Consider the following 12,983-nt stretch of genomic DNA (forward strand, 5'->3'; position numbering starts at 1 on the left):
AAACTTGTATAGACCCTTGGTTAGACCACACTTGGAATACTGTGAACAGTTCTGGTCTCCATATTATAAAAAGTATATAGAGGCACTATATACTTTTTATAAATGACTTTATGATTTATTAGAATGTTACCGGAACTGAGAGGTTATACCTATCAGAAAAGATTATATCTATCTAGAAACTGGAACACTGAGATCATCATAGGCAGTCCCTCGAAGCGAGGATGACTTGGTTCCACGCCAAAAAGGGATGAGTTCACAGGTGTTTCAATGAAGGACCTAATATTCCAGATCCCGATCACTGAGAGGTCAACTAATAGAGGTCTTTAAAATTATGAAAGAGCTAAATAGGGTAGAGAAGATGTTTCCACTTGCGGGAGAGACCAGAACTAGAGGCCATAAATATAAAATAGTCACCAATAAATCCAATAGGAAATTTAGGAGGAACTTCTTTACCCAGAGAGTGGTTAGAATGTGGAACTCGCTACCACAAGGAGTAATTGAGGTAACTAGTATAGATGCATTTAATGGGAACGGAGCTAAACATATGAGGGAGAAAGGAATAGAAAGTATTTGGACTTTCAGAAGGTTTTCGACAAGGTCCCACACAAGAGATTAATGTGCAAAATTAAAGCACATGGGATTGGGGGTAGTGTGCTGACGTGGATTGAGAACTGGTTGGCAGACAGGAAGCAAAAAGTAGGAGTAAATGGGTACTTTTCAGAATGGCAGGCAGTGACTAGTGGGGTACCGCAAGGTTCTGTGCTGGGGCCCCAGCTGTTTACATTGTACGTTAATGATTTAGACGAGGGGATTAAATGTAGTATCTCCAAATTTACAGATGACACTAAGTTGGGTGGCAGTGTGAGCTGCGAGGAGGATGCTATGGGGCTGCAGAGTGACTTGGATAGGTTAGGTGAGTGGGCAAATGCATGGCAGATGAAGTATAATGTGGATAAATGCGAGGTTATCCACTTTGGTGGTAAAAACAGAGAGACAGACTATTATCTGAATGGTGACAGATTAGAAAAAGGGGAGGTGCAACGAGACCTGGGTGTCATAGTACATCAGTCATTGAAGGTTGGCATGTAGGTACAGCAGGCGGTTAAGAAAGCAAATGGCATGTTGGCCTTCATAGCGAGGGGATTTGAGTACAGGGGCAGGGAGGTGTTACTACAATTGTACAGGGCCTTGCTTGGTGAGGCCACACCTGGAGTATTGTGTACAGTTTTGGTCTCCTAACTTGAGGAAGGACATTCATGCTATTGAGGGAGTGCAGCGAAGGTTCACCAGACTGATTCCCGGGATGGCGGGACTGACATATCAAGAAAGACTGGATCAACTGGGCTTGTATTCACTGGAGTTCAGAAGAATGAGAGGGGATCTCATAGAAACGTTTAAAATTCTGACGGGTTTAGACAGGTTAGATGCAGAAAGAATGCTCCCAATGTTGGGGAAGTCCAGAACCAGGGGTCACAGTCTAAGGATGAGGGGTAAACCATTTAGGACCGAGATGAGGAGAAACTTCTTCACCCAGAGAATGGTGAACCTGTGGAATTCTCTACCACAGAAAGTTGTTGAGGCCAATTCACTAAATATATTCAAAAAGGAGTTAGATGTAGTCCTTACTACTAGGGGGATCAAGGGGTATGGCGAGAAAGCAGTACTGAAGTTGCATGTTCAGCCATGAACTCATTGAATGGCGGTGCAGGCTCGAAGGGCCGAATGGCCTACTCCTGCACCTATTTTCTATGTTTCTATATGTTGATGGCATTAGATGAAGGGTGGGAGGAGGCTCATGTGGAGCGTAAATGCCAACATGGACCTGTTGGACTAAATGGCCTGTTGCTGTGCTGTAAACACAATGTGATACAATGTAACAGTTTTTAAGTAAATACAGGGAATGGTCAGGGGGAGGGGCCGGTGGAGGAAGAGGAGGAGGGGAGGTCTGCGATAGGATGGAATGCAGGAATGATTAAATGACCAAAGGGACCAAAGTGCCACACAAAGGGGTTCGTAATGGAACAAGTAAAGAATCAAAAGATGGATCTAGTGGAGCTGTAAATAGCAGAACCATTACCAGCATCTGCTGCCTGAAAATTTACATTTAATACTTATTCGTGAATCAGTCGGTTACCTAATTAGCCTCATTTGTGACCATGACTCATCCAAAAAAAACTGCAGTTTCAATCTCTATACAATATTAACAACTTGTATCTGGTCATTCAATTTTTTTTTACATTTCAATTTCCTCCTTTGGGATTACCTTAGTCATCATAACAACAATGAACTACGCTTCAGAGGTAATTAATTCGTTCTGAAGCACTTCGAGAATGTGATGAGACAATGTATAAATTTTACATCTTTCTTTCCCTTACCTGTTTTCTCTGATATGCTGTCTCATTTTTTCATCTTTTAGTTTTTCATACTTTATTCTTTCTAGTTCCTTGGAGATCCTCTCCTCTTGTTCCAGCTGTTTAATCCTCAGTATTTTTCTTTTTTCGGCCTATGAGTCAGGGACAATAAAGCCCAAGAATCACATATGTAAAAACAAAGTAAAACAGGCTCTTCAAAATAAAATTTCTAATTATAGAATAGTACAGCACAGAAGGAGGCCATTCAGCCCATCGAGCTACGCCACTTCCCGTTCGTTCTCCATATCCCTGCAATTTTTTTCAGTTTCAAGTATTTATCCAATTCCCTTTTCAAAAGCTCCTGTTGAATCTGTATCCACCACCCCATAAGGCAGTGCATTCCAGTTTTTACTCATGTTGCTTCTGGTTCTTTGGTCAATCCCCTTAAATCTGTCCCCTCTGGTTATCAACCCTTGGAAAGAGTTTCTCTGTATTTGCTCTATCCAAATCCTTCATGACTTTAAATACTTCTATCAATCTCCTCTTAGCCTTCTCTGCTTGAAGGAGAACAACCCTAGCTTCTCCAGTCTATCCACGTAATTGTAATCCCACATCCCTGGAACTATTCTAGTAAATCTCTTCTGTATTCTCCCGAAAGCCTTCATGCCCTTCCTAAAATTGTACAGCTTTAATACCATTGTGGTCCTATTTGTGTAAATGGAGCATCAGTCTACGAGATTGATTCTTGGAATGAGATGGTTGGCCTATGAGGAGAGATTGAGTTGTCTGGGCAGATATTCTTTGGAGTTTAGAAGAATGAAAGGTGATAAGAACAAAAGAAATAGGAGGAGGAGTAGGCCATTTGGCTCCTCGAACCTGCTCTGCCATTTAATAAGATCCTGGCTGATCTGATCATGGACTCAGCTCCACTTCCCTGCCTGCTCCCCATAACCCTTTATTCCCTCATCTCTCAAAAATCTGTCGATCGCCGCCTTAAATATATTCAATGATCCAGCCTCTACAGCTCTCTCGGGCTGCGAATTCCACAGATTTACAACCCTCAGAGAAGAAATTTCTCCTCGTCTCAGTTTTAAATGGGCAGCCCCTTAATCTGAGACTGTCCCCCTATTTTTCGTTTCCCCCGTGAGTGGAAATATCCTCTCTGAATCCACCTTGTCGAGCCCCCTCATTATCTTATATGTTTTGATAAGATCACCTCTCATTCTTCTGAACTCCAATGAGTATAGGCCCAACCTGCTCAACCTTTATTCATAAGTCAACCCCCTCATCTACAGAATCAATCTAGTGAACCTTCTCTGAACTGCCTCCAATGCAAGTATATTCTTCCTTAAATACGGAGACCAAAACTGTACACAGTACTCCAGGTGTGACCTCACCAATACCCTGTACAGTTGTAGCAGGACTTCTCTGCTTTTATACTCTATCCCCTTTGCAATAAAGGCCAACATTCCATTTGCCTTCCTGATTACTTGCTGTACCTGCATACTCACTTTTTGTGTTTCATGCACAAGGACCCTCAGGTCCCTCTGCACTGCAGCACTTAGCAATTTTTCTCCATTTAAATTATAATTTGCATTTCTATTTTTTTTGCCAAAGTGGATAACCTCACATTTTCCCACATTATACTCCATCTGCCAATTTTTTGCCCACTCACTTAGCCTGTCTATATCCCTTTGCAGATTTTTTGTGTCCTCACAATTTGCTTTCCCACCCATCTTTGTATCATCGGCAAACTTGGCTACATTACATTCGGTCCCTTCATCCAAGTCATTAATATAGATTGTAAATAGTTGATGCCCCAGCCTCAATCCTTGCGTCACCCCATTCATTACTGTTTGCCAACCGGAAAATGACCCATTTATCCCAACTCTCTGTTTTTGGTTAGTTAGCCAATCCTCCATCTATGCCAATATATTACCCCCAACCCCATGAACTTGTATCTTGTGCAGTAACATTTTATGTGGCATATTAGCAAATGCCTTCTGGAAATCAAAATACACCACATCCACTGGCTCCCCCTTATTCACCTTGCTCGTTACATCCTCAAAGAACTCCAGCAAATTTGTCAAACATCTCACCGAAACATACAAGATGCTAAGGGGGATTGATTATCAATCCAATTCAATGTTATACTGGTATGCACTTGAACTACATTTTGTTTTATTGACTATTAGCAAGTTATATTGAAACATTTATATCGTGGAACCTCTTATCACCATTCCAATTATCCACCTTCCTGATTATTTGCTGGAATTTTCCCAGCACCAGTCTCCTCCTGTCTGAAATAAATCAACCTCAAAACTAAATTATGTTATTTATGCTGTAATTATCTTATTTCCTATGGCTAGGCATTGCTGTACCATACATGCATGACCAACATTTGGGGACTTTCAATTAATGCTTATTTCCAAAATCTACCAGGGAAATCCTTCCATTATGAAGGATATTGAAGGCTCCCCTGTAATTTATTTCCACTGACTTATTTTAAATTAAAAGAGGAAAAGTTATATAACCTTTAACTTGTAGTATTACAAAATATTTACAGCACAGAAACAGAGCATTCGGCCCAATAGAGCCATGCCAGTGTTTGTGCTCCCCACGAACTGGGATTGTTCTCCTTAGAGCAGAGAAGGCCAAGAGGAGATCTGATAGAGATGTTTAAAATCATGAAGATTTTAAATAGAGTAAATAAACTGAAACTGTTTCCAATGGCTGAAGGGTCGATAACGACATGGCACAAATTTAAAGCGATTGGCAAAAGAACCAGAGACAACATGAGGAAACATTTTTATGCAAAGAGTGGTTAGGATTTGGAATGCACTGCCTGATCGAGTAGTGGGTGTAGATTCATTAGTAGCCTTGAAAAGGGAATTGGATAAATACTTGGAGAAAAAGTTAAGGAAAGCTCCTACTCAAAAGGGCAAACTTGTATTTTAATTTATTTTCCCACTCCAGTGAGGTCTACTATTTCAGGCTTCTATACACAGCTGTGGAGTGCTGTACTGATGCTATAGTTAACTGTCAAGCAGCACCCCCAATGGAAATCCCACAGATCTCGACCCAGTCCTGTCCTGGATGCCCATCGGGTAGCATTAGAGACAAGAAGATTCAGTATCTGCCCATCACTGCTATAAATGGGTCTCTCCTAAATTTTCTGACAGTTCAATAATTAAAGTCCCTCCACACAGGAGACATGCTGAAAAGGGCAAAACATTAGCAGTTGGAGATATTAAAGATTTGAATCCATTTTGCAATATCAACCCAAAGAGCACATAAAAAAAAAACTGGAACACCCAATCAGCTGTGTCAGGAGCATTTGCAGCAGAGATGAAGGTCAATTTGCTCCAGGACATGTAATTAATTATAATAAACAGAGTCTACACAAAACAACAGGCCCTTTATAAAAAACACAGTTGGACCCATTGTAACCAGAGGAGTTAGGATAGATTGTAATTTTCTCGTCAATACTTTGGCCAAGGATTTTAAAAAGTGTTCACCAGAAAGATTAGGCTAACGTTACCAATATTCAAGACCACATTTTTGTGTAAGTCATCATTTCGTAAAACCTTTGTGCTCTGCACCTCCTCTATGCCTGCTCAATTCTTGTGTAACAAGGGCATTCAGGTTCAATATGGCAGTGATGCGAGTAATTCCAGTCTACTGCAAGAAAAAATAATCTAAGATTGTACAGGGTATTAACAATTAAGGGATCAGGCATGCATTTAGCTCCTAGCTTTATAATCGTATTTAATATCCTCTTTTTAATTTGGAGAACAGAACAATAACCATGTTTATTACAATTTTTTTTTGTTTTGTTTAATATTAAGGAGCTTTTTAATATTTAGGGTAAAAAAAAAGAGACAGAAGCACAGTCAGATCCCTGCAGAAATTAGTGACCTTTTCTATCCTAGAAAGCAAAGTTTTTGGCAGGAAAATGAGGCGTGGGACTTCAGTTATGTGGAGAGACTGGAGAAGCTGGGGTCGTTCTCCTTAGAGCAGCGAAGGTTAAGAGAAGATTTGATAGAGGTGTTTGAAACTATGTATGGTTTTGATAGAGTAACTAAAGAGGAACTGTTTCCAGTGGCAGAAGGGTCAGTAACCAGAGAACACAGATTTAAGGCGGTTGGCAAAAGAACCAGAGGAGAGATGAGGATTTTTAAAATAAATGCAGTGAGTTGTGATTAGGAATTCATTGCCTGAAAGAGTGGTGGAAGTAGATTCAATAGTAACATTACCTGGAATTGGATGAAACAGGGAATTGAATAAATACTTGAAGGGAAAAAAAGTGCAGGGCTATGGGCGCAGAGCCAGGGAGTGGGACTAATTGGATAGCTCTTTTAGTGATGGGCAGAATGGCCTCCTTCTGTGCTGTATCATTCTATGATTCTATGGTAGCGCCTTTTCTCGACAATGAAGAACATGCTAAATCTCTACCAATCCTAGATTATTTACCTGGGACATGGTTGGGTTGTGGCATTATAGTTACACATTTTTTTTAGAACTGTCAGAACTAGGTAAAAATTGTCTGGATTACAGCAGAGTGCATAATTAAAATCCTCAAGAATTGACTTTGTACTCAGACAAAATAACATATTAGACATTAAATTTAAATGCTCATCATTAGGGGCTTAAATGTTTGTGTTTCTGTGGTACAAAATATTACTGTGTGATCTGACTGTACGAGACGGCTTAATTGAAACAAAAGTTTTTTTCTCAATCCACAAATCAATCGGAGATTAAAGTCAATCTTTCCTGAATTACATTTGCAGAATTCCCCTTTTACAACCTTGTCAGCATTGCAGCAGGAAAGCACCAAACAGACAGTGGGCACTGCCATACTGGAAAGAAAAAAGCAATGTTCAGATGGAGAATCACGACAGCTATCGTATGCCGTATAGTGGCCAATCTCAGGATAACACAAGTGGAGCCAGGGAGCTAGGCTACAGATGGTGGTTGGCATGAGGAGTCCCACCAAAGAGTAAAAAGTACTTCGAAAAAAAAAATACAATAAATTCATATACAAAAAAAGTGTTTCTCCCCTCTACATTTTACTATCATCCTACAAACTCACAGGTGTAACTAAATTTTCCCCCCCACCCCCTATTTTCTCTCCTCTCTCACAAGTGCTGACATGCTGGGAATGATGCCACAGGTTTGGGAGCCCATCCATGTACAAGGCTAGACAGTTAGCACGGTCAGACTATTTGAATGCGGGGGGGGGGGGGGGGGGGGGGAATCATAAAGCCCAAGACTACCCTCACGAAATGTCCACTTACATGCACATTCCAGCAGGAGTCACTGGATAACAATCAAGTGTAGAAACACAAGGTGATTGTTCCCCTCTTTGGTCAAGAGACCCTGCAGTGTCTCTACCACTCATAATTAAAACCGACTACCTTAAACACTGACCATCTTAATAGTGAACTTCCTGAAAGCCAGAAACTCAAGTGAACTCAAAACAAGGATAAATCCAGTAGAGAATGGATTAAAATTAGGAGTGAAATCCCTCACTACGATTTCTAAAAAAAAATACACCAGGAATTGCCATGGTGTTTTCCCCGATCTCCCATCATAATCAGCAGAACTCCAGGAGATCATCATAAATGTTTAAAAACAACCGTTTACATGTTTCTCCAAGGGTTCTGCTATTCTCTCGTATAAGTTATGGAGGGAGATTACGAGAAACCCCACGGAAATTCTCCAACATTTGCGGTCAGCAGCTTCCTCTGGAGTACGCTACCAACCTGTGAAAATAATACATACCTAACTGCTGGCGGCCCACCTGCGTAAACTTGCCTTCCGACGCTGAGAGTAGGAGGGCAGCGTAATGGCCCACGGATCCCAGGAATGCAGCCTGTGCAGAGGCGTACCTGGGATCACGTGAGCCTGGTCCTCCAATCAGGAAACAGATTGTCTTTCATTCATTTAAATTACTACAACCTTTAAAATACATAGATTTAGCTTTTATCGCGGGAATTCAAATCATTATTCATAATTCCCACTTCTAAACAAATACTATGCACTGTGCAGAAAATTATGAAATGTAAATATTAAATAAATAAATAAACAAACAAACAGCAGCTTCAACATGCACTAGGATTGCTTCTCATTAAAGCCTTTAAATGTTCCAGGATGTCATTTAATTTTTAAAGAAAGCATTTTTTCCACGATGGGTATCCCCTTACTTTGTGGAAACAGGCCATAAAATTTTTGTTCATAATTGCTGGTCAAATAGTCCAACTATGCGGCAGCAATTAGGTTTTTGGTGGCGGAGAAGATGGCCTGTCAACGCATACGTTGATAGACCGCAAGTTCAAGATTTAGCACGTGCGCTTAAATCCCGAACTGGAGGTGGATTTCAAAGGTAGTTGGACGGTGTACTCACTGTCATACCCACGGCAAAATTCGGGCCAATGTCTAGCTATAAAATCTGAATCATGCTCTGCCTTATGGAGAAAATTATTTATTCCACCCATAAAGGTGAATGTATGAGTGCTAATGTTATATATGTACACTTGTATTTACTCTGTACAGACACCAGCGGGCTCATCCCCTGGAGTCCCAAGGGATCCTATAATCCCTTGGGAGCACAGGTATTTAAGGAGGCCTCACAGGTTGGTGAGGCACTCTGGAGACCTGCAATAAAAGACTTCGGTCACACTTTACTTTGAGCTCAGTGTTCAGTCTGACTCTTTCTCCATAAATAACAGCTAACATTAAGAACAGCTTTACGCATACAGACTAGAGAATGAAGTGTGTAATCTTAGAGTACCATCATTTCTTCTGAAAACACAAAAGTGTTTTCCTCAAATCCTAATTTTTAAACTGGTGCTGCTGGTTCAACATCGCTGACAGAAATAGACGCTATAGCCCTGCAGCAAGCAATGATATGCAATATTGGCACCATGTTTGATCCCAAACGGAGCTTTAAAGCCCAAACCCTATCCATCACCAAGACCACTTATTTCTGTCTCCCATCCTCCACCAGATTGTGCAAAACTCAGCCGTTTGTGTCCTGTCCAGCACCAAGTCTCACTTACCCAGCAGCCCTGTCCTTGTTAACCTGCACTGGCTCCCAGTCCCCTGACACATTACATTTAAAGTCTTGTCTCCTTTATAAATCCCTCCATAGCTTTGCCCTGCCTATTTCTGCAATTGCTACCAGCACGATATGCCCTCCAGAACATTCGGTTCCTTTCATTTCCATGCATCCCCACTTGCTTTGTCACCGTGGTGGCAAAGCTTCAACTATCTTGGTCCCACTGTCTGAAACTCCCTTCTGAAATCTCTTTGCTCCTACCTCTCAAATCCTCAAGAGTCATCTCCGACTAATATTTTGGCCGCTTTCCTAATCTCCTCCTTCTTGGCCTCAGTATTCCTTTTCCTTATGTATATTTGTGAAGCACAAGTTATTCAAGAGTGGAAGTACTTTTAAATGCACCAGTCTGATTACTGCCATGTGGCTGAATGCTGTGTAACACCAGAATGATAACAAAAGATAGTGTTTGCCTGAAGACTTTAAAAAAATCAGCCTTATTTATAGAATTCCTTAGAAAACACTAGGAGATCCTATTTCAGATAATGAATGCAGTCCTTACAAATCAAAAACTATTAAATAATGACTAATACATAATAAAATTCAAGTAAAAACTCTAGCAATTTGTTTACCTTTAAAATTGCTTCTTCCATCAATTTTTCATGTTCCATCTCCTGAAATTTCCTTTGGAAGTACTTCTTTGTTGCTAATTCATCACACTTCATTCTGGCAAGTACAGCCTTTTCTTCATTCAAATTTTTAATATAATCGTGAAACATTTCGTCCTTTTGTCTCATGCCTTCCATAATCTGATGCTGTCGAGTGGCCTCAAAATTAACCGGGCAAGCATGTGCCTGTTAATTACAAAAAAGAAAATATACATTTTAAAACATTGACACATGTTTAGCAAAAATAATTCCCTTTTCTAAAATGCAACCTGGGAGACAAATAAACTTCCGGTTTCAAGATTTATTTGAATATTATTGGTCATTCCAACAGTTCTCCAGACGAATGTGAATGTAACTGTTTACAAGAGGATATAAAGTTCTCGATTGGCATTAAGATGATTTTTTTATCCACATCAGTTTGACTGCATACCCTCCAAGCAGACAATGCACAAAGCTGATCTGATCATGGACTCAGCTCCGTTTTTCCCGCTCCCCATAACCCCTTATAGTTTAATAAATGTCCATTTCAGTCTTAAATGTATTCAATGTCCCAGCTTCCACAGCTCTCCGAGGCAGCAAATGCCACAGATTTACAACCCTCAGAGAAGAAATTCCTCCTCATCTCTGTTTTAAATGGGCGACCCCTTATTCTAAGATCGTGCCCTCTAGTTCTAGTCTCCCCCATCAGTGGAACCATCCTCTCTGCATCCACCTTGTCAAGCCCCCTCATAATCTTATACATTTCAATAAGATCACCTCTCATTCTTCTGAATTCCAATGAGTAGAGGCTCAACCTACTCAACCTTTCCTCATAAGTCAACCCCCTCATCCCCGGAATCAACCGAGTGAACTTTCTCTGAACTGCCTCCAAAGCAAGTATATCCTTTCGTAAATATGGAAACCAAAACTGCACGCAGTATTCCAGGTGTGGCCTCACCAATACCATGTATAGCTGTAGCAAGACTTCCCTGCTTTTATACTCCATCCCCTTTTCAATAAAGGTCAAGATACCATTGGCCTTCCTGATCACTTGCTGTCCCTGCATACCATCCTTTTGTGTTTTGTGCACAAGTACCCCCAAATCCTGCTGTACTGCGACACTTTGCAATCTCTCTCCATTTAAATAATAACTTGCTGTTTGATTTTTTTCTGCCAAAGTGCATGACCTCACACTTTCCGACATTATATTCCATCTGCCAAATTTTTGCCCACTCACTTAGCTTGTCTATGTCCTTTTTCAGATTTTTTGTGTTCTCCTCACATTGCTTTTCCTCCCATCTTTGTATCGTCAGCAAACTTGGCTACGTTACATTCTGTCCCTTCTTCCAAGTCGATAATATAGATTGTAAATAGTTGGGGTCCCAGCACTGATCCCTGCGACCCCCCCACTAGTTACTGGTTGCCAACCAGAGAATGAACCATTTATCCCGACTCTCTGTTCTCTGTTAGTTAGCCAATCCTCTATCCATGCTAATATATTACCCCCAACCCCATGAACTTTTATTTTGTGCAGTAACCTTTTATGTGGCACCTTGTCAAATGCCTTCTGGAAGTCCAAATACGCCACATCCACTGGTTCCCCTTTATCCACCCTGTTCGTTGCATCCTCAAAGAACTCCAGCAAATTTGTCAAAAATGACTTCCCCTTCATAAATCCATGCCGACTCTGCCTGACCGAATTTTGCATATCCAAATGTCCTGCTATCGCTTCTTTAATAATGGACTGCAACATTTTCCCAACCACAGATGTTAGGCTAACTGGTGTATAGTTTCCTGCTTTTTGTCTGCCTCCTTTTTTAAATAGGGGCGTTATATTTGCAGTTTTCCAATCTGCTGGGACCTCCCCAGAATCCAGGGAATCAAAGGATGGTACTGCACCAGTTGATTGTGATGAATGCCTTCTGTGCCACTGCAACATACTATCTTCAAAGGTCAGCACTGCAGCATGACTAAGGGCGTGCAGTAAAGTTTGAAGCCACAGCTCACCATTACAATCACTAACTGTGCAGTCCTGTCCAGCCCTATTGTGCATGGTGGCAAGACGCACAACACTGCAGCCGCTTCTTTGTGCCCCAGACCTTGAGAAGACAATTTGCCAACTAATCTCCACCATAACAGCCACGACAATACAAAACATTGCACCATCAGGAAAATTTCTGTTATGTCTTTATTAATAAGATTTTAGCAAAACAGTGTAAATATATTTTAAAAACTGGCTTCCATAACTTTCATTCAGAAAATCTAATTTATCTTTATGTCAAAAGAGCAGCCAAAACACGAAACAGCTCCCAATTCAGCGACATTTCAATCAGAGTCATCCATCCTAGATGACTTCCCTCGCTGATGTTACAACTGTTCAGAAATTATTTATTTGTTTTAGAAGATCACTCGGTCAATCGTTTTTTGAGGTGTTAATATGCATGAGCTTGCAAACTTTGGAGGGTCAATGAATGCATTAAATTCTAATCTGACCGTTGAAAAGAAGACAGTTGATGGCACAAAAGGTTTCTTTTGACATAAACAAGCATTATGTATCCTCAGTTCAGTGTTCAAATTCACCCCCAACCGCCCCCCACCCCGAGCCGAAACCAGCCAAGGGAGCAGTTAAAAATTGCTTACCCACACCTTTCCCACCTCAATTTTAAATTGCAGGCAGCAAAAGCCACCCAAAGCCAGCAGGGTCCTCTTAGATATGTAGATCAGGCACCAATTAAGTAATCGGGGCCCGATCGGTCTTTTATCCCGAGGCCTGAGCGGGTTGCAGTTGTGCTTCCTCGCCAAGCAAAATCTGCTGGGAACAGCAACAAGGGCCAGAAGAGGCCCAAGCAAGGTATGATTTTTAAATTTCCATTTAGTTTCCTTCTGGGCCATCGCTGCCCAGAGCTTTGCCCCTTCCCTTGACTGGGA

General features: G+C 41.1%; 1 protein-coding gene across 1 annotated transcript in view; it reads right to left on the bottom strand.

Moving 5' to 3' along the window:
• Positions 1 to 12,983, bottom strand: part of mns1 (meiosis-specific nuclear structural 1) — a 34,224-nt gene that overhangs the window by 13,181 nt on the left and 8,060 nt on the right. Inside the window, exons 2-3 of the mRNA XM_070858336.1 lie at positions 10,041 to 10,262; positions 2,376 to 2,503 (exon numbers count right to left, since the gene is read on the bottom strand). Coding sequence (XP_070714437.1) covers positions 2,376 to 2,503; positions 10,041 to 10,262 — 350 coding nt within the window. The remainder of the gene's footprint in view (positions 1 to 2,375; positions 2,504 to 10,040; positions 10,263 to 12,983) is intronic.

The sequence above is a fragment of the Pristiophorus japonicus genome, chromosome 17, assembly GCF_044704955.1.
Source record: "Pristiophorus japonicus isolate sPriJap1 chromosome 17, sPriJap1.hap1, whole genome shotgun sequence".
Taxonomy (NCBI): domain Eukaryota; kingdom Metazoa; phylum Chordata; class Chondrichthyes; family Pristiophoridae; genus Pristiophorus; species Pristiophorus japonicus.